Source organism: Centruroides sculpturatus, unplaced genomic scaffold (assembly GCF_000671375.1).
Source record: "Centruroides sculpturatus isolate CEXI.00-Female unplaced genomic scaffold, Cexi_2.0 scaffold100, whole genome shotgun sequence".
Classification (NCBI taxonomy): domain Eukaryota; kingdom Metazoa; phylum Arthropoda; class Arachnida; order Scorpiones; family Buthidae; genus Centruroides; species Centruroides sculpturatus.
Genome location: NW_019384300.1, coordinates 150,247 through 170,165, shown reverse-complemented (window position 1 = coordinate 170,165; position 19,919 = coordinate 150,247). Strand labels below are relative to the sequence as shown.

Genomic DNA, 19,919 nt, shown 5'->3' with positions numbered 1-19,919 from the left:
CGCTAATTCTCCGCTAACTTTAACATGATCTTCTAATGACAGCACTTTGCATTTCTTTTGTTTTTCGGACAATTTCAAACAAACTGAAATTAATTTCCTTTGTTGCTAGACTAATTCATTGACACCTGCACCTAATTTCAAGGATGGGAGAAGTGTCCGAAGTGGGTTCGAACGAGAGTTTAGACTAATTCATTATATTAGGAGGGGGGAAAAGCTGTTGAACAATAGTTTAGACCTGATATATTCATGAAAGTGGTTGCTTATTACAGTTGTTATATGTTGTTTCGGACCAAAAATTGGACCTGTATTAAACAACCACCTGTGCCCGTGGTCACGTTACACAGGTGGTTGTTTAATACAGGTAACTTATGCAAAGACTCTATGGATAAACTATCCAGTGCCAGAAATTTTTGCCCATTTTGACAGGCGCCCATAGAATGCAGGTGGTCGCCTAAGCAGTTTTCACTGTATTCAGTACTACATAAATTTTCTCAAATAACAGGCTGATTCATCAAATTTTATTTGACTAGCTTTTACTGATGTCTCCTTTCACACGTTAATGATCACAGCATTAAATTGTATTCAAATTTTTGGGTTCACTTCACATCTACTGGCTTGCAGGCAAAACTTCCTATTTGTGATGTAGGCTGTAGGGACCTACTCACAGATAGAAACACTGGGTTGTGACTCCTGTTTACATAGGTGTTATTAGCTGATTATTAGAGTGTAGAGGATAGTTTCTTACTCCAAACATATAGTACTATATACTAGATATGTGGATAATGTCCTGATTACCTGGCACCAGAAACCTGACCTCTGGAGATCCTAAAATACATTACTGACAATCTGTATGGCCTACACAAAATATTTGAACAGAAAGGTCACAGTACATTCCATTTCTGGGATGTGCAGCTCATAATGCAGAGAGGCCTGATCCCCACAAGTGTCTACAGAAAACTACCCACTTTTCACACTAGCAGAGTCTCAGCACTCTTACACCTTCAAAATTGTGACATTCATAACATTGATCAGAAGAGAAATAACTCGCTACTCCAATATTCTTGGCAAAATTATGGAGTTTAAGTACATCAGGTAAATCACAGTTGAACATAGGTACTCCAAAAAAGAAAAAGGGAGGCTAATCAAGAAATATAAAACATACCCAATAGCCCACCCCACAGTACAGATGTGAGATTTCAAAATAGTGAAGTATAAAACCAAACTGTAAGAAAAATATACAGAGAAACAGCCTCAGTCAATAGATGCAAGATCAGTTATAGAAGAAGTCCTACAATATATAACTAATTAAGAAATGGCAAAGACTCTCTCCTGACAAAAATATGATTTCCAGGGATATGCATCATCCCATTAAAGGACCACAGATATACCAGAGCAACCTCACAATCCTTAACTGCTAGGATGAAAGAACACAAGGTGACAACAAAGAAAAACATCATCACATTAACAGCTTACACCATGAATGATGAAGTTGAAGTCAGTCTTAATGAGCCAAACTGAATAAATGGCTTGAAGTGCAGCCAACATAACACATATGAAAAGAGACTAAATTTACAAAAAATCCCAATACAACAATATAATCAGTTACAAGAATGTAGAAATTATCTCAAACTCATCAAAATCACACTATGAAACTTTGTCAGAATTGACGTCCACCACATTACTTCTGACTATACAAGGTCTGTTCAAAAAGTATCGGACCTTATTTTTTTCCGCGTAAACCAATGATGCGAGAGAGGCCTCCTTCGGTGGAGTTGTGGAGGGGACAGTCATGCACAGCCCTGAATTTTTTCCCGCCTGCAGAAAGCGTCAGTCGTTGGCAATCGGCGTATGAGTGAGGTCATGTAGTGCGCTCTCGTCGGATTTCACTAAGCTGGAAAATGACTGAACAACGTGAGCAGCGATATTACATCAAATTTTGCCAAAAACCTTGGCGATACCCGAGTGTAAACCATTCGCAAGATTCAGCAGGCTTTCGGGGACGATCCTCGAGGCCAAAAAAAGCGCGGCAGGTCCGCAGCAATATCAAAGGTCATGTTGACAGTTTTTTCGACTCTCGTGGGGTGGTGTGTCGTGAGTACGCACCACAAGGCCAAACCATCGCAAAGGAGTACTACCAGGAGGTCCTTCGTCGTCTTTCCGATACAGTGCGACGCAAACGACCGGATCTGTGGTCGATCAAAACTTGGCAGCTCCATCGTGATAACGCATCCGCCCATTCTGCGCATCTGATTCGGGCTTTCGTCGCCAAACACAATACTCCTGTGGTTCGTCACGCTCCGTACTCTCTCCACATGGCTCCGTGTGACCTTTGGCTATTTCTCAAGCTGAAAATGCCGCTAAAAGGAACCCAAATTTAGTCGAGAGAAGACATCGTGCAAAATGCGACTGATAACCATTCCAAAAGATGCGTTCCAGCAGTGTTTCCAGCAATGGCAGGAACGCTGGGAGAAGTGTATACATTACCAAGGAGACTACTTTGAATGGGATTAGGGTTTTGTACCTCAAAGTCAATAAATTTATTTTTGCCGACCAAAGGTCCGATACTTTTTGAACAGACCTTGTATATGTTTATTGTAATTTTTTAATGTATTATTGGATATAGTTGAAATAGCATGCCTATCTTATTTTTGTTATATTTTAAATAGTTTGTGTGTTATCATGGATGACACATCAATTTCTGAAAGCAAATTGTAGATGGAATTTCATAAATTTTGAAGATGCATTCCAGTATTTATATTTTATGCAATTTGAATGAGATAAATCTGATGATAATTGTTTAACATGGTTGAAAATATTCATTTATTAAAAGTTGTTAATGTGTTGGAGTTTAAGGGTAGTTTTGTTTTCTTCAGTTTTATAGTGTATATATTTTAGTGAACAAAAAAAAAATATTTTGTTTAACAAGCTTTGCTTGATTTGCTTAATTAATTTTAAGAATGTGTTGTGTTTTTTTTTTTTTGTAATTTTACGTTTAGTTCTAATTACATTTGTTTTCATATATGTAATTCCTTATTATTTTTAATGTAAGATATACTTTGAAATCTTATACATAAACAATAGATTTTATAACGTTTAGAGCTGATCACATAAATGGTATATTTACAAAATTTTAATAAAATTATAACTAGAAAATCAACTAAAATATACAACTAAAGCACAAATACTAACATTTAGAGTACCTAAATTCAGTAATGTATTAGATGCATTGTTCAGTTAGCATGTTGGCCAAATTGGTATTTGTTATTGACTATATTAAACATCTCTTAGAATACATTTTCATGTTAGAAGTTATTTGTAGTTAAATTAAATTACAAGTTTAAATAATTACATTTATGAATAATGTTGCTAACTATTCTTATTCTCTATAAGATTAAAGAAATCTAACAAATATCTACTGTAAAATAAAATATTAATTATATTAGTACTTCAGTTTTTAAGAAATTGCAATGAAAATTGCATAAAATAGTTTTATAAACATTCTTGAGCATTAAATGCATTCAATCTGTAATGTAACCTGCCAATTAAATATTTTTTTTAATGTTTACTTTATTAAGTATTTCTTTTGAAATATCACACAATTTCTCTTGAGAATTAATTATAGGAAAATATAAATTTAATGGCAAAAATTGTTTAAATATGAATTAAATTAGCTAGCCAGCTGTTATCCTTACATTTATTTTTTTAATACGTGCTTACATTTCTCACACTAACTCATAAGTATTATGTAATTAAAAGAATGTATGAATGTCAGATTTACTTCACACAGTTTTTATTCTATGTAATTTTTGTATATTACAAATTCACTGAATAATGCTGATTTAATGATTTATATTGCAAAATGATAAGCAACATTTTTTTCAAAACGATTTTATTAAACTTTTTAATGTTTTTTTATGTATTAAAGGTTATATATTAATATGATTTATTGATTAAGTTACATAAAATTTGATTGTGATGTTAAATTAATTGACAAACATATTTGTATAACAGATATCTTATCTGTATGGGCTGCCGTGTCTTGAACAATTAGCTATTGCCAATAATCCAGCAATATTGATGACAGGACAATTAGCGTATCCTTTTACTTTGATAATTTATATTTGCTTCGAATAAATTAAATGGCTTTGAAAATTTTCAAAAATGTAATACTGTAATCATCATTCCAATATACATTTATATTGACTACAGGAATATATTTCATTCAAGTTTTTACAGTTTTATAAGAAAATGAACAAATATATCTGCTTATTTTTTTATACGTAGACTATTTAATTTAGAATTTTTGAGAGTTATGTTTATAATATATATATAATAGTAAATTAAAATTAAATCATTAATCAGTTTAATTCATCTTGAGGAAGCTGATTTGATTTCATGTTTACATTTGAGACTAATAAATTTATTTTCTTAACTTTATAAAGAGGATTTGATTATAGACCATTTGTTGTCAACTGGTGTTTAGGTATAAGATTACTTGACGGATTTGTAGTTACTCAGAAAGAAAGGTGAGTTTATATAAAAGTTAAATCAAAAAATGGAAGATTTATATTTAAAAATTTTAATGGAATTTTTTTAATGATTTTTTTTTAACAGTCTAAAAGCTGAATGGTTATATAGTCAAGGGAAAGGTCGACATTTTCAGCCAGGAGAACATATTGAACTAGTAGAATATCTGTCTCAAGTTTGTCCACTAACAACAGCTGATCAAGTATGATATATATGTTTATTATATAAATTTAAGTAACTAATAAAGAGTAACATTAAATTCTAAATTTCTTATTAAGTTTTAGTCAGCTTGTCAAAATCAAAAATAATTAACAAATGTGTTTGACTTAAATTTAGAACTAACTAAATTTAATTAAAAACATTTATTTTCAATTTTAATTAATATTTGATCCATTCTACATATGTTTAATTATAACCAAAAAGCATAATTAAATATGTACTAAGTCAGGTAAATAAAGTTTATAGATATACAGTAGTGTCTCGATAGTCTGAGTTGATAGGGAATGAGACACTTTTGAACTATCAAAAATTTAATATATAACATATAGAATATATATACAATAGAAAACAGTAATAAGTAAAGACATGTAAAGACAGTAAAATGTCATGTTTATTTTATTGGCTTAAAATACATTGTCCTGTACAATATAGTGCAAATGGTAACTATATTTGAAAGTATCTGGCAACTATATCATTTCAGAATGCAATAAATTGAAAGCCAATGCTAGGCTGTGTTCTTACTGCTGACGACGATGACAAAAACTGATGTTTTTATTGTTGTTGTCTGTTTTTTGTCTGTAAAATGTTCACACTAGTTGTTATTGTTGCTCTTTTGTCTTAGTCATTCATTGTTTGAAAGTTAGCTGAGATTCAACATTTGTTGTTGTCATAACAGTATTGGCCAATCAATGTGAACTTCCCACAATTCTTTGAATATGATGTGGAACTGCTAATCTCTCGTGTTGAAGAAAGAGGAGGCTCTACAAAGCTTAAATTATTAATAGACATCAAAAGTATTTGGAGGTATACAAAAATAATTTAAAAATTCTTTGATGTGTTTTAATCATAATTCCTGGACTAAAGCATGGAAATTGCCTTGTGTTTTTCTCTTAAAATGAATGGCAGTTACTGGCAAAATTCACTATAAAACAAGCATTTAACCCATGAAAGAAAAAGATGCCAACTAAAATGAAGCTCTAATCCACCACCAACATTTTGATATTTTCCTTAATAAAAGTAATTAATTCGCTCTCAACATTAAAAAATTAACAGTTTACTTTTCATGTCCATTTTTAAACCAGAGAATATAAAACAAACACCTTTCTCTATTCCAGCACACTTTTAATGCGTTGAATAACGTTTTCGATCGTTTTAATCGATCATCCTCAGTTCAAAATTCGAACTCTACAACGAACAAAGTATTCGAAAAATACAAAAAATTTTTTTACATCGCTAATTTAATTATATTAGTACTTCAGTTTTTAAGAAATTGCAATGAAAATTGCATAAAATAGTTTTATAAACATTCTTGAGCATTAAATGCATTCAATCTGTAATGTAACCTGCCAATTAAATATTTTTTTTAATGTTTACTTTATTAAGTATTTCTTTTGAAATATCACACAATTTCTCTTGAGAATTAATTATAGGAAAATATAAATTTAATGGCAAAAATTGTTTAAATATGAATTAAATTAGCTAGCCAGCTGTTATCCTTACATTTATTTTTTTAATACGTGCTTACATTTCTCACACTAACTCATAAGTATTATGTAATTAAAAGAATGTATGAATGTCAGATTTACTTCACACAGTTTTTATTCTATGTAATTTTTGTATATTACAAATTCACTGAATAATGCTGATTTAATGATTTATATTGCAAAATGATAAGCAACATTTTTTTCAAAACGATTTTATTAAACTTTTTAATGTTTTTTTATGTATTAAAGGTTATATATTAATATGATTTATTGATTAAGTTACATAAAATTTGATTGTGATGTTAAATTAATTGACAAACATATTTGTATAACAGATATCTTATCTGTATGGGCTGCCGTGTCTTGAACAATTAGCTATTGCCAATAATCCAGCAATATTGATGACAGGACAATTAGCGTATCCTTTTACTTTGATAATTTATATTTGCTTCGAATAAATTAAATGGCTTTGAAAATTTTCAAAAATGTAATACTGTAATCATCATTCCAATATACATTTATATTGACTACAGGAATATATTTCATTCAAGTTTTTACAGTTTTATAAGAAAATGAACAAATATATCTGCTTATTTTTTTATACGTAGACTATTTAATTTAGAATTTTTGAGAGTTATGTTTATAATATATATATAATAGTAAATTAAAATTAAATCATTAATCAGTTTAATTCATCTTGAGGAAGCTGATTTGATTTCATGTTTACATTTGAGACTAATAAATTTATTTTCTTAACTTTATAAAGAGGATTTGATTATAGACCATTTGTTGTCAACTGGTGTTTAGGTATAAGATTACTTGACGGATTTGTAGTTACTCAGAAAGAAAGGTGAGTTTATATAAAAGTTAAATCAAAAAATGGAAGATTTATATTTAAAAATTTTAATGGAATTTTTTTAATGATTTTTTTTTAACAGTCTAAAAGCTGAATGGTTATATAGTCAAGGGAAAGGTCGACATTTTCAGCCAGGAGAACATATTGAACTAGTAGAATATCTGTCTCAAGTTTGTCCACTAACAACAGCTGATCAAGTATGATATATATGTTTATTATATAAATTTAAGTAACTAATAAAGAGTAACATTAAATTCTAAATTTCTTATTAAGTTTTAGTCAGCTTGTCAAAATCAAAAATAATTAACAAATGTGTTTGACTTAAATTTAGAACTAACTAAATTTAATTAAAAACATTTATTTTCAATTTTAATTAATATTTGATCCATTCTACATATGTTTAATTATAACCAAAAAGCATAATTANAGTACTCAGTAAATAGGAGCCTTGATAGCACGGTCCTCGCAGCGTTTGCAAAGCAACAGGGAATTGAAGTATACTGGGATCAGGCAGAGATTATTAAACCTACAACATCGATACAAGCGGTGAAACACCTGGAAAAAGTTGAAATATACAAGGCACATACGACTGCGCAGTGCATCAACTACAGAGACGCCGAAAGTTTATCAACAGCATGGAGGTCCTTTTATGATGGCATAGATTAAATATAGCAACCGCATACGCGGCGTTTTTATAATATTAATTGATATAGAATATTGTTATTTTTTAATTACTTAGATTTAAACTTATACGTTTTATAGGTATGCGCATGCGCTTTAGCATTAAGTCGTAAATTAGCGATGTAAAAAAATTTTTTGTATTTTTCGAATACTTTGTTCGTTGTAGAGTTCGAATTTTGAACTGAGGATGATCGATTAAAACGATCAAAAAAGTTATTCAACGCATTAAAAGTATGCTGGAATAGAGAAAGGTGTTTGTTTTATATTTATTTAATACTTCCAGTAAGAATTTAGTTATTTAAACCAGAGGCAAGTCCAGTCTAAAGTGCAAATTCCACAGAATAATGCTAAACCTAATGTAAATTGTGCATGCTCTAAGACTAAATTAGTGAACAATGTGAATGCTTTGGAGATGAACAAATACAATTAAAGACAAGCCATTGTTATTTAGTATCTATGGTCATTGTCATCAGGAGTATGAATGCAGTCTTAGATTTTTCATTGTGCTTACAATTTTAGTGTATGATATCTCATCACACATTTGATATGAATTATAAATATAAACATCCATAAACTTAATTCTTAGATTAATGCTAAATGATTGCCAAATTATATTGGGCTGTATTATTGCTACTAATTACTAATTAAATGTCAAGTAATTGGCCTAGAAGTAAGTATTAGGTGCCATCTCTTGATAAATTTAATTATAATTCTGGAAGCAACGATTGGACAGAGGTCTGGGTAGCGTAACTGGCAATGCATATGCATGGTAAGTGTGAGTTGCAGGTTTGATCTTGTTTCGGGCCAATTTTTTTCTTCTAGAACATTATAAATTAATTATTAAAATATTAATTACTTGCCTACAACTATATTAAATAACTTATGGATACAAATTCACTGAGTTCAGCGTTAATAAAGTTCCTTTAGTATTAACACAAGCACTTTCTGCTGTAAAAGTTTGTCCGATGGAGAATTATTTCTAATAAAATAAAATTGAAGACAAAACTGTCCAAAAGGATCACCATTTATTACAAGCACTTTCGAAGAATATATAATCGTCGTCTTCAGGTGAAAAGAACAAATTTTAACAAGACAAACGTGCAGGATATTCCAAAAGAACAGAATATTTAAATTCAAACAGGCGTCCAGAAATTCCGTTAAGAACGTGCAAATAATTTTTGATATGTTCGAATTTTTATATTTTACGATGCTAGCGGCGCATGCGTGGAAATGCTACCGCGTTGGCGATACGATGTTAGGCGCGTTTCGTTTTTTAGGCGCCGATATAAGGCAATCCACACCCCGGGTAGATCGTGGGTGGGAACATTGCACGCTTCTGAAGTAGCCGTGAGAAGCGCTTCCCAGATAAACACAAGCCTTCGATTGTTGCAGCATTTGATTATTTCCGTTCTGGCCATAACAGGTTGTAGCCTTGCTCGAGAACTTTTTTAGCGAGCTCTGTAGAACATTTTCCTTTGGCTACGTCATCCTGATGCTCAGCAAGTCGGGAGGCGAGCATTCTTGTTGTTGCTCCTATGTATCTTGTAATATTTCCCGTTACCGGATTTTCTAGGTGTATCTTGTAAATCTCTGACTTTTCTAAAGTGGTTAGCCTGTCCCGGTCGTTGCAGATACATCTGCGTAGGTTTGGTAAGAAGGTTATGGGTAGTATGAAATAACCCCCTACCAAACCTACGCAGATGTATCTGCAACGACCGGGACAGGCTAACCACTTTAGAAAAGTCAGGGGTTTACAAGATACACCTAGAAAATCCGGTAACGGGAAATATTACAAGATACATAGGAGCAACAACAAGAATGCTCGCCTCCCGACTTGCTGAGCATCAGGATGACGTAGCCAAAGGAAAATGTTCTACAGAGCTCGCTAAAAAAGTTCTCGAGCAAGGCTACAACCTGTTATGGCCAGAACGGAAATAATCAAATGCTGCAACAATCGAAGGCTTGTGTTTATCTGGGAAGCGCTTCTCACGGCTACTTCAGAAGCGTGCAATGTTCCCACCCACGATCTACCCGGGGTGTGGATTGCCTTATATCGGCGCCTAAAAAACGAAACGCGCCTAACATCGTATCGCCAACGCGGTAGCATTTCCACGCATGCGCCGCTAGCATCGTAAAATATAAAAATTCGAACATATCAAAAATTATTTGCACGTTCTTAACGGAATTTCTGGACGCCTGTTTGAATTTAAATATTCTGTTCTTTTGGAATATCCTGCACGTTTGTCTTGTTAAAATTTGTTCTTTTCACCTGAAGACGACGATTATATATTCTTCGAAAGTGCTTGTAATAAATGGTGATCCTTTTGGACAGTTTTGTCTTCAATTTTATTTTATTAGAAATAATTCTCCATCGGACAAACTTTTACAGCAGAAAGTGCTTGTGTTAATACTAAAGGAACTTTATTAACGCTGAACTCAGTGAATTTGTATCCATAAGTTATACAAACATTGGCGTGAGTTTTAAATTTATTTTTACTTATATTAAAAAACTTGACATTTAATTAGTAATTAATTGATTTTATCATTTTCTGTGTTTGGAAATAATTGCAAATATATCCTTTGGCATTGAAATAATTAAATTTTGCAGTACTCTAACACTGATTTCTGCCACTCTCTTATGATGGCTAATTTCAACTCTCTAACTGTTTAGAACAACTGTCTTTCATTTTGATGCCCCCATAGATTTTTGATATGGTTTGGGTCAGGCAAGAATGCTGACTAGTCAATTATACTGATGTTTGATGCAAACCAACATTTACTTCGAACATCACTTATAGCAATATGTATGGGTGCATCATCATGTTGGAATTTCCGTTTTGCCCTTCTGATTTTTTGCCAATAGAAAGGATATGTTCTGTTAGTACTTTCTGATATGCTGTGCATTCATTCACTGATTTAGAAAGACAATTTCAGATTTTCCAAGCTTTCCAAATCATTACTGACCCAGGTCTTGGATTTATTTAAAATAAACTTGCTCTTCTTTTCTGATGTTGTGCCAATAGTGTTGATATCCATCTGGGCCATCCAAGTTGAATGTTTTATATCACTGAAAATGATTTCTTGTCACTCAGCTGTCTACTTATCTTTATCTTTGCTCATTCTTGCTATCTTATGGTAAACTTTCATACAGAGCATCTTGTTTGAATATTTTAGAGTAGAAGAAGAGCAAAGCACTCTTCCAATAGTCCATTTTGAAGCAGAATTTGGTTTGCAGTAATATTTATGTTACTAGCAGATTGTCAAATCATTTTTTTTTTGTTAAGGTTTGAAGGTGAAGATGACCTTTCACTTCATTTCTTACTGTGATAACTGTTTGGATTGTTGTTGTATTTTGTTATGACATCTCTAGAGCATTGAAAGGTAGCAAATATTTCACTTGTTGACTTGCCATTTGAGTGTAAATCATCAATTTGATTTTTTTCAAAGTCAGTTAGCATCTTTTGTCAAGGCATAGTTAAAAATGTGGTTAAAGTTTAAGCTGTAACTTACATTTTGCCTTTTTAAGTAAAGAAAATGCAGTGCTGATTTATATTTAGCATTATGCATTAAAAATTTGTATATTCTTACCATGGTAATCTACTTGTACATACTGTATTTGGCATATAATTTTGCACCACTTTGAAATAGCTATTTTTGCATAACTTATGTTTGGATTAATCAAACAGGATGGTTTTTGATGTGTGTCATTAGAAGATGATGTTAAAAGTTATGTAAAATTTCGTCCATCTACTTGAAATAATTCAAAACATTTTTTTTTAAAAATTACACTGGTGTATAATTCTGCACTGTACTGTATTGGAAACTCAAACTGTTGAGAATCTACTATAGTTATAAATTCAATATGTATTTTTGTTTGTCAAAGCTGTAAACAGTCTTTAAGCTTATAACAATGTCTTGATTAAAAAATTGATGCTGAAAAGTTGAATTATACTGTTATTTTATAATATATTTGAAAAAATACCACTATAAAATTTGTTATCTAAATGTATTTTTTAAAGTTTTTAAAAGTTTTATAATATTATAGTTGATAGTTGAAGAAGAGGAACGTTTAACGAGAATCCTAAGAATGCAAAGACAGCATAGAGAAGAATTACTGCATGAGATGTCAAACTCTCCAAAAGAACAAAGGAAATGGACTCAGCAGTCACCTTTACGAGAACAATTACAATCCTCTGATGACAAAAGCCACATGTCACCAAAACTTTCTTCACAGGACAGAGGTTTGTTTAGATTATGCCTGAAATTGTTTAGATCTAAGTTTTTAATTAATTCTAATGAACATTTATTTTTAAGTAGAGTCTCGAGTGAATGTTCATAATTCGTCAGAAAATGGTTTTTTGCCAGATAAGTTACAAAAAAATGAACAAGCTGTTACAAGTAATGAACTTTCTCAGTTAGAGAATAACAAAATTAATTCCAACAAACAAGAAAGAACAATATTTTCAACAGCAAAAAGTCCTGTTACAATTGAACAAATTCCAACGACTGAAATGTTGAAAAGTTGTTTTCAGTCATATGAAGATAGAATCATTCGTCCAAATCATAATATAGAAATGATCAAATCTGTAAATAGTATTTCGGGATCATATTTAAGCAATGTTGTTTCTAATACAACACCTGTCCGCAAAATATCAATTAAAAGATCCAGTACTCATTCTCCGTCGTCTCCTGCAACTGGAAGACGACCAAGAACACCACGTGCTCAATGGAAAAGTAGAGTGAGTTCTTCGAGAGGAAGTTCTCCCCAAGATACAGAATGTAGAAGAGCTCTTCATGCACGACATAATAGTGAAAGTGATACATCAGAAGAATGTGGTTGGCCATACAAAGCAACTGGAATTCAATCTCCTTTAAGACAAAGAAAGCAATCGACTGAAAAAACTACTAGGCATTCCAATTGTGCATCACTTAGACATTCATACAGTCAAACTCCCATCCATTCTGATCCCTCAAGATCTAAAACTCCATCATCAGTAAATAATAATGTTTGTAATGAAAACAGAAGGAATGTTAACAGGATTTTACAAAGTGGTTCACTTATTCCGTCACCTTGTAATTCTCCAATAATTGGTTCCCGAGCTAGTAGAAGCCCCATTAAGAAAAGTATATCAGATAATGTTATCTGTGTTACTCAACAACAGGAAAAGCTTAATGCTCAAAAACTGAAAAAGATGGAAAAGGCTGTAATTAAAATACAGTCAACATGGCGAGGCTATTACGCACGTCACTTTAATCCTGCAGTTTATGGTGCGCGACAAGAAATCCGATTAAGAAGAATGGAAGATAGTATTCAATTTCTTCATAATATAGTTTTGAGGTAAAGAATTAATTTGTTTCATTAAAAAATACTAATACAGTAGACATGTTTCATTGGAGACCTTGATTTAGCAACTCATTATGATTTAATGAGTAATAGATATGATTCCACAAGCATAATACTATTTTATTATAAAAACAGTACACATCTGAACCTTAAAATAAATTCCAGGATATTTTTATGAAAACACGAACATCTGCGCCATCATGAGATCACTCAAAGTAAGGCTTGCGGAACACAAATATGATATTGATAAAAGAAAATACAACACTGCCCTAGCCAGCTATGCCATGGACAACGATGTTCAAGCTTATCTAGATAAAGCTTCCATTATACTACAATCTAAGCATAATGACCAAATCAGGACACTGGAAGCTCTCAAGATATTCAAATTGGAAAAGAACATTAATTTCAAGGGAGAAGGACAATTATCTTATGCCTGGCAATTGTTATACCACAGGAACAGTTGATTTAAAAATTATTTTTAAAAATTTTAAATATTCTTGTTTATATGTTTTTTCGAATAATACATTTGTGAAAACTGAGGGGGCATAGCTTTGAGCTTCTCCCCGCTTACTGGCAGCTCGGTCAGAGAATGGCTTTATAGGAGGGCAAAAATGTGAGTGGGGAAGGAAATGGGTAAGTTGACAGGTTGCTGATTACATGCAAGGAGGTTATCGACTGAACTCAAGGATGACACAGCATTAAGTATAGAATAACAAACACATTTAATTAACTAATTAACTATCTGTACATATGCGCTCAAAGTGAAATGCTACAAAAGGGAATTACTCAAAATTATTCTATATCGCGACAAGGAATATACGCTTGTTGATTAACCGTCTAAGTTCTAGCTCTATAAAACATATTATTCTACTAAATTCAACTAACCTAAAGTAATCTATATCAGAGAGAGAGAGAGAAGAAACGAAAGAGCGAGGATCAAATTTAAATCAAATACCTCTCATGTTCTGATCTTGCTGTATGGGCATTGTTTATGAACTGTCCCCGGATCGGCTGACTCTACTTGTCTCTCTTTTCTATGTGTCTTACTATGGACTTGCACTCCGTTGATCTCTGACTGTAGAGGTCTGCATGGAGATGTCCGCTTAGGGTGTTTTCCTGGCAGGGTCCTCTTCGGCTGTCCGCCCCGAGGTTCAAGTGCCACCTTTTTTTATTCCTGTTCAGAGGGGGGGAAGTTCGGAGTACATTCTGATGCAATCCCGTGTAGGTTCGACTGGATGGGGAAAGTTTTGATTTCTGTCAATTAGTATAATTAATTCGGTAGAATTAATACTTTTGCTATCCCATCTTGTTACTCTTTCTAACTCATAAATTCGATAACAGTTGTCAAACTGACGGAATTAATTGCTGGAGGTGACTAAGGTTAGACTATGTATTGCAATCTTATTAATAATTGTTTGTTTGGTGGGTTATCCAATCGGTTTTATCTTTGTTAAAATTGGACAAAGTAATAAATGTGTGGGTTGTGTTTCTTTCCCATCTCCGGAAGGGTTAAAAGGTCACTCCTCGAAGTGACGGAAAATTGAAAAAAAAAACAACGATGAGAAAATTTTATCGAAGCTCGCAAATTCACGCTAGAGTGCGAATTCTCACACATTTATACATTTTTTTGAATGATCTTAAGAATGTTCCATTTCTGCATTCCATTTGAAAGCTTTTTAACCTGATCTCCTGTGCAGATTGAAAATGTTGTGTTTGCATAAAAATATCCTGGAATTTTTTTAAGGTTCAGATGTGTACTGCTTTTATGTTAATAGATTACAGGCTTACAGTGTTGGAACTATTTTATTATCAATATAATAATCATGTAAGTGGTTAAACCTTGTTTGAGTTACATTTCAGTACATTGAATTAACAAACTACTGTCAGAATACTCTAGAAATAGAATACAATGTATTTTCTTATGTTATTCCAAAGTTCCCATGCAGTCAGTTAAGGCTGCAAAATCTTTGTTTCAATTACAACACATGATTCGATAGCTGACCTTTGAACTATTCATTCGAATAGATGACAGATAACTTATTTCGTGTGCCTTGTATCAATTTACAGTATATAATAGCAACACATGTTGTCATACGATAAAAGCTTGTTCATTGAATAAGTTATACCACATGACACCCATTTAAATGACAATACATAAATATGATGATATAAGTTTCTGATAAGACAATGATAAGTCCAATAATATAGTGTTTTCTGTTTTTACTTTTTTAATTAATTTTTTAAATTACATTAAATAGCATAACTTCAAAGAATTCTTTTTAAGTTTTGGGATTATTTTGTTTAAATATGCATGAGATTACATGATGTAATGATCATTTGATATAACATCTGTTTTCAACAGATAAATCAATGTTTTTTTAGTTTCTCTTGAGTTTTTTTAGGAGTTATGGATATGGATTTTCACTCATAGAGCACTAAGAGGGATTTCTATTGATTAACAGTTAAAATATAAAATTTTGTAAAAAACAAAAAACAGTTCATTTATTTGTATTTTTTAAATATCAAATTGGCCCAAATATTAGTTGATGTTTTTCCCAGTTTTAAAGGGGCAAAAATTACTCTCAACTTACATTAGTCTGATTAATGCTTTCTTTACTTTTGATAACTGTCTGTGGTATAAGTACAGAGTTAAACTGACACTAAAATTCAGTGTGTCGATTGTTTAGTGATGTTAAATACCAGCCAAATTGTGACCTGTCATACTTGCACCCCAAATGCACAGGAATTAAGTGTTTGGCCTAATAGATTAGTCAAATGTTTAGAAACAGTCTTTGTTTTTTATCATATTCAACAGAATCAGTGAATTTTGATAATTTCTACAGAAATTTTATTTTTTGGTAACTTTTTATTTTACTCATAGATGTCTACTAATTCACCAATCATCAAAAATTGAGGGAAGATTACTGAAAATTTAAAATAAAATTTCTGTTGTAATTATTAATTGATATGAACCTTTATTACTATATTTTCGTGAATTGACCAGATGCTGTATATAAATAGGGAGAGACTAACATACCAGAAACCCTGGGGTTACAGGCATGTCAATTAAACTGTAACTAAAAAATAAAATTAATCACATGTAACAAAACTAGTTGTTAAATATTAAAGAAAGCATTTTTCGGAGTACAATAAAATAATAATATAATTTGACGAACTTAAAATCAGGAAGAGAGTTTTCATTTACAGGACAGTAAAACAATTAGTAGCTTATTAACAGTAATAGTAGTAGTTAATCAGTATGGGTTGCACTGACAATCTACCCTATGTTAAAAATAATATCTTTATCTCAAATCTAACCCAAAGGTGATGTTAATCCTTGTAAGTTGAGATAATTTATAGCGATTTTCTGAAATTTGATGTTTATTTTTTATGTTTTTGGATCAAATTACAATAAAATAAACATAAAAAAAGCACTTTCAGCATTCCACAAGTATTTTATATTGTTGGAGAGAAGACAAAATGCAGAAATTAAACATATAATCATAGTTTTTGATTTAATGCTGACATTTTTAGAATAAAAACTCTTCATTTTTTTTCATGTGCACTCTAGAAAGGGATGTATAAAACCTCACATAAACTGGTATGCCAGCATTCTCCCAGATAGACCAGTATGCTGGACAATCAAGAAAATATGATAAAATGCTTTATAGAAGTGTTTTTGACAGTTGTAAAAAAATAAGACAAGCAAAAACAAAACAAAAACAGTTTTTGATTTGCTTGTTTTATTAAGTACAGTCATAAAACTGCAAGTACACTTTCCAGAATACACATGAAGTATATTCTAGAAAGTGTACTTGCAGTTTTATGACTATACTTAATAAGAAATATGCACGAAAGCCTACTTCTCTGGTGCATTGTATATGTTTGGTAGCCTTCTATCTGGTATATGGGTGAGTAGTTTAAGATGGCAGCTTACTGCTCTGTGGGATCCAGGATCAAATCTGAATGGGTCAAAAAATTTCAGGAATTTTTTCGGAATGATCTGTTTGGATATGTCAGACCATTTCTCACCATCTGGCTGCCCCATTGTAGGCCTGACTGACTGCTAATGGACTTGCTGGAAAAAGCCCACTTAGTGCCCAGGCTTTAAACTTTTAAAATTTCTTCTTTCTCTGTAATTGGAAACAAAATTGTTATTATCCCTCAGGCTACAAGAGGAACTTGTATAGCAAACCAGTCAAACAACTTTTCCTTTGGCTGATTTTGTCTCAAACAGATTAAGGCCGTTTATTTGCTGATCTTATGTTTAAAGAATTAGGTAATTTTGTTTGAATGTAATTGAATGAAATGATTCATTAACAATAAAATTATGAAAGATTGTTGGTGATGACACAATTATAAAGGACTTTAATACATGTTATCGAAAACCTGGACAGAACAAACCTGTTTGAGCTGGACAAAGACCACAATGGCAATGAAACAGGAATGATGAAGATGAAAGTGAAGTATTGTTTCAATGATTTTACAAGTTTTTTTTAATGCAATTTATTAATCTTTTGTATGCAAATAAAATTGATGATAAAAGGTTGGGATTGCAAAATTGGGAGTTAACTTATATTTGGGCCAGTAGAGTATATATTAATTCTTTAGAAAAACTGAAAATACCAATAATCATATTTCTTCTCTCTTTCTTTAATATACTTTTTAAATTTATTTTTAGTCATATTTTTTAATTTGATAACAAAATGTAATTATTTATATTTACACGTTTTATAATGAGAGCTGGACAGTTTAAATGATATGACATCAAACTTTTCTCTGGTTTAGATTTGCATTTTAATAAATATCATATATTTCTTTGGCATTTCCTCTGCCAACTGCAAAATTTCTTTTGATATTAGTAGTTGAAGATATCCGGGAATAAATTTTTATTATGTTTTGTATTACCAAAAACTTACATAAATTTGATGTATGTTTTTATGTAGTTAAATTATAAAATTCTTAATTTTTAGGCAGCAAGAAGAACTGCAGCAAGAGAAAGAACTAAGAAAAGTACAGGCGGCTGATATTTCCAAACTTCATGTGCAGGTATGTTAAGTCAACAAAAGCAAGCAATGTAATTTTATAAATAGAATTAAACACTTTATATATTTTTACTGACAAAACTTTCTGTCAGAAATATCAGTGACTTCATTTAAAGGCTGCTTGTGTTATGCAAAAATAGAAAAACTTGGATGATGTGATGTTGTTATTGAGCTGAGCACTTTGCTTGCACAGCTAGCTCATTTCTTTATACTCGAGTGCCCTAGGATTTAACCTATCCAATATTAAATATTTTCTCTGTCGCGTTTCGTTCCACATTGAATTTTTTTCGATGTTAAGCCTAACACAATCACGTTTTAGAAAAATAATAATAGTGGCTATTGTATCGTTCCAAATTACTTTATATTTTACACACACAAAATAGACATATTAGGAAATGTAAAAACAAAAAATTTATTTCAGAAGTTAGTTTTAGAGTGATAAATCTCAAAGCAAGGAGCAACACATAGTGGAATGAAACTTTGTTTACACTGATAATGTGATTCTACTCACTTTTTGTTTGCTGAACAGACTTTACAAGCTCTAGTTGGGTGTTTTTTTTTCTGTTGCTGGTATAAAACTAGAAAAATGCCGTTTGAATAAACAACAGATTTTTGTGTGATGGTTGACTATGATGGGCTACATGTCTGCTCGTGTGAAACTTTTCCATCACTTCTCTAATAACAGACATATGAAAATCAAGAAATGATATCTGTTTTTTCATATGTTGGTGATACAAAACACAAGCATCATATAGTGCAATATATCCAGCGTATGCAAAAATATTTTTAATACTATTTCACCGTTTTTCTCATGCACAAATAATTGTGTATCATTTCATCATACAAATCAATTTCACCCATATTACGATTATAGTCTAAAACACAATTTGGCTTCATTATTATTTCTCCTAATCTGTTATGTTTACCAGAATCTGGGAATTCGTTGTTACTCATCATATTTAGAATTGTCACATCCCTTTTATCTTTCCAACAAAATACAGACAATTCATCTTTCTGAGAGGTCATAAATTCCTCTTTCTTCAATTTACAATTAGGAAAATTGCATGGCATTCCAATTTGATTTTTGTTCACAGTTCCACATACATATGTTTGTTTATCCAGAAGTGTTTTTGCTAATGTCAGTGAGGTGAAAAACCTGTCTAAAAAAACCTTGTGATTCTTACTGAGCAACAGTTCTAATAAGGTATGCAAAACTTTCTCACCTTGTCCACCTTCAAAATTTCCATATTCTGTCAAAGCTCCCATGTAAACTATGAAGTCCTAAACATATCCTGTTTGTGACTCACAAATTTCAAAACTTTTTACACCATAATGAGCATGCTTGCTTGGTATACAGGTAGTCCTCGGTTTATGCCAGTTCAATTTACACCAATTCACAATAACGCCGCTGTGCAATTTGCCGTTTTGAGGTGTAATTCCCCGATTTTCCCTATGCTAGACTGATTTTCATTCAATGATGATGTATTTACCGAGCCACGACATTGTACATTCGTTAAAACAAAGATTTTTATTAAATATATTTATTTTTTCTGTTTTAATATTATTGGGTATATATACATTTGCATTAAATTAATATTAAAATACTAAACATTTAGGTACCCACGAGTCAAGATATTAAACTTAATAGTCCAATAAATGGCATCCGAATCCATAGCACCAATGAATGTATCCCATATCAGTTCATTCAGGAAAACACCTTACGACGCAATAGCACTTCCGGCGATCACAAATTATCGTTAGTG

The 19,919-nt window shown here is 31.6% G+C and overlaps 1 protein-coding gene across 3 annotated transcripts in view; it reads left to right on the top strand.

Annotated features, from left to right (window-relative positions):
* LOC111637188 (centrosomal protein of 97 kDa-like) overlaps positions 1–19,919 on the top strand; it is a 54,580-nt gene that overhangs the window by 10,558 nt on the left and 24,103 nt on the right. For 2 of the 3 annotated variants that reach the window (XM_023382717.1, XM_023382653.1), the window contains exons 5-10: positions 4,012–4,094; positions 4,443–4,526; positions 4,615–4,729; positions 11,813–12,008; positions 12,085–13,105; positions 18,085–18,160. In XM_023382717.1, coding sequence (XP_023238485.1) covers positions 4,012–4,094; positions 4,443–4,526; positions 4,615–4,729; positions 11,813–12,008; positions 12,085–13,105; positions 18,085–18,160 — 1,575 coding nt within the window. Of the gene's footprint in view, positions 1–4,011; positions 4,095–4,442; positions 4,527–4,614; positions 4,730–6,530; positions 6,649–6,996; positions 7,081–7,168; positions 7,284–11,812; positions 12,009–12,084; positions 13,106–18,084; positions 18,161–19,919 lie in introns of those variants that run through there. The other variant, XM_023382791.1, reaches the window with a different exon arrangement.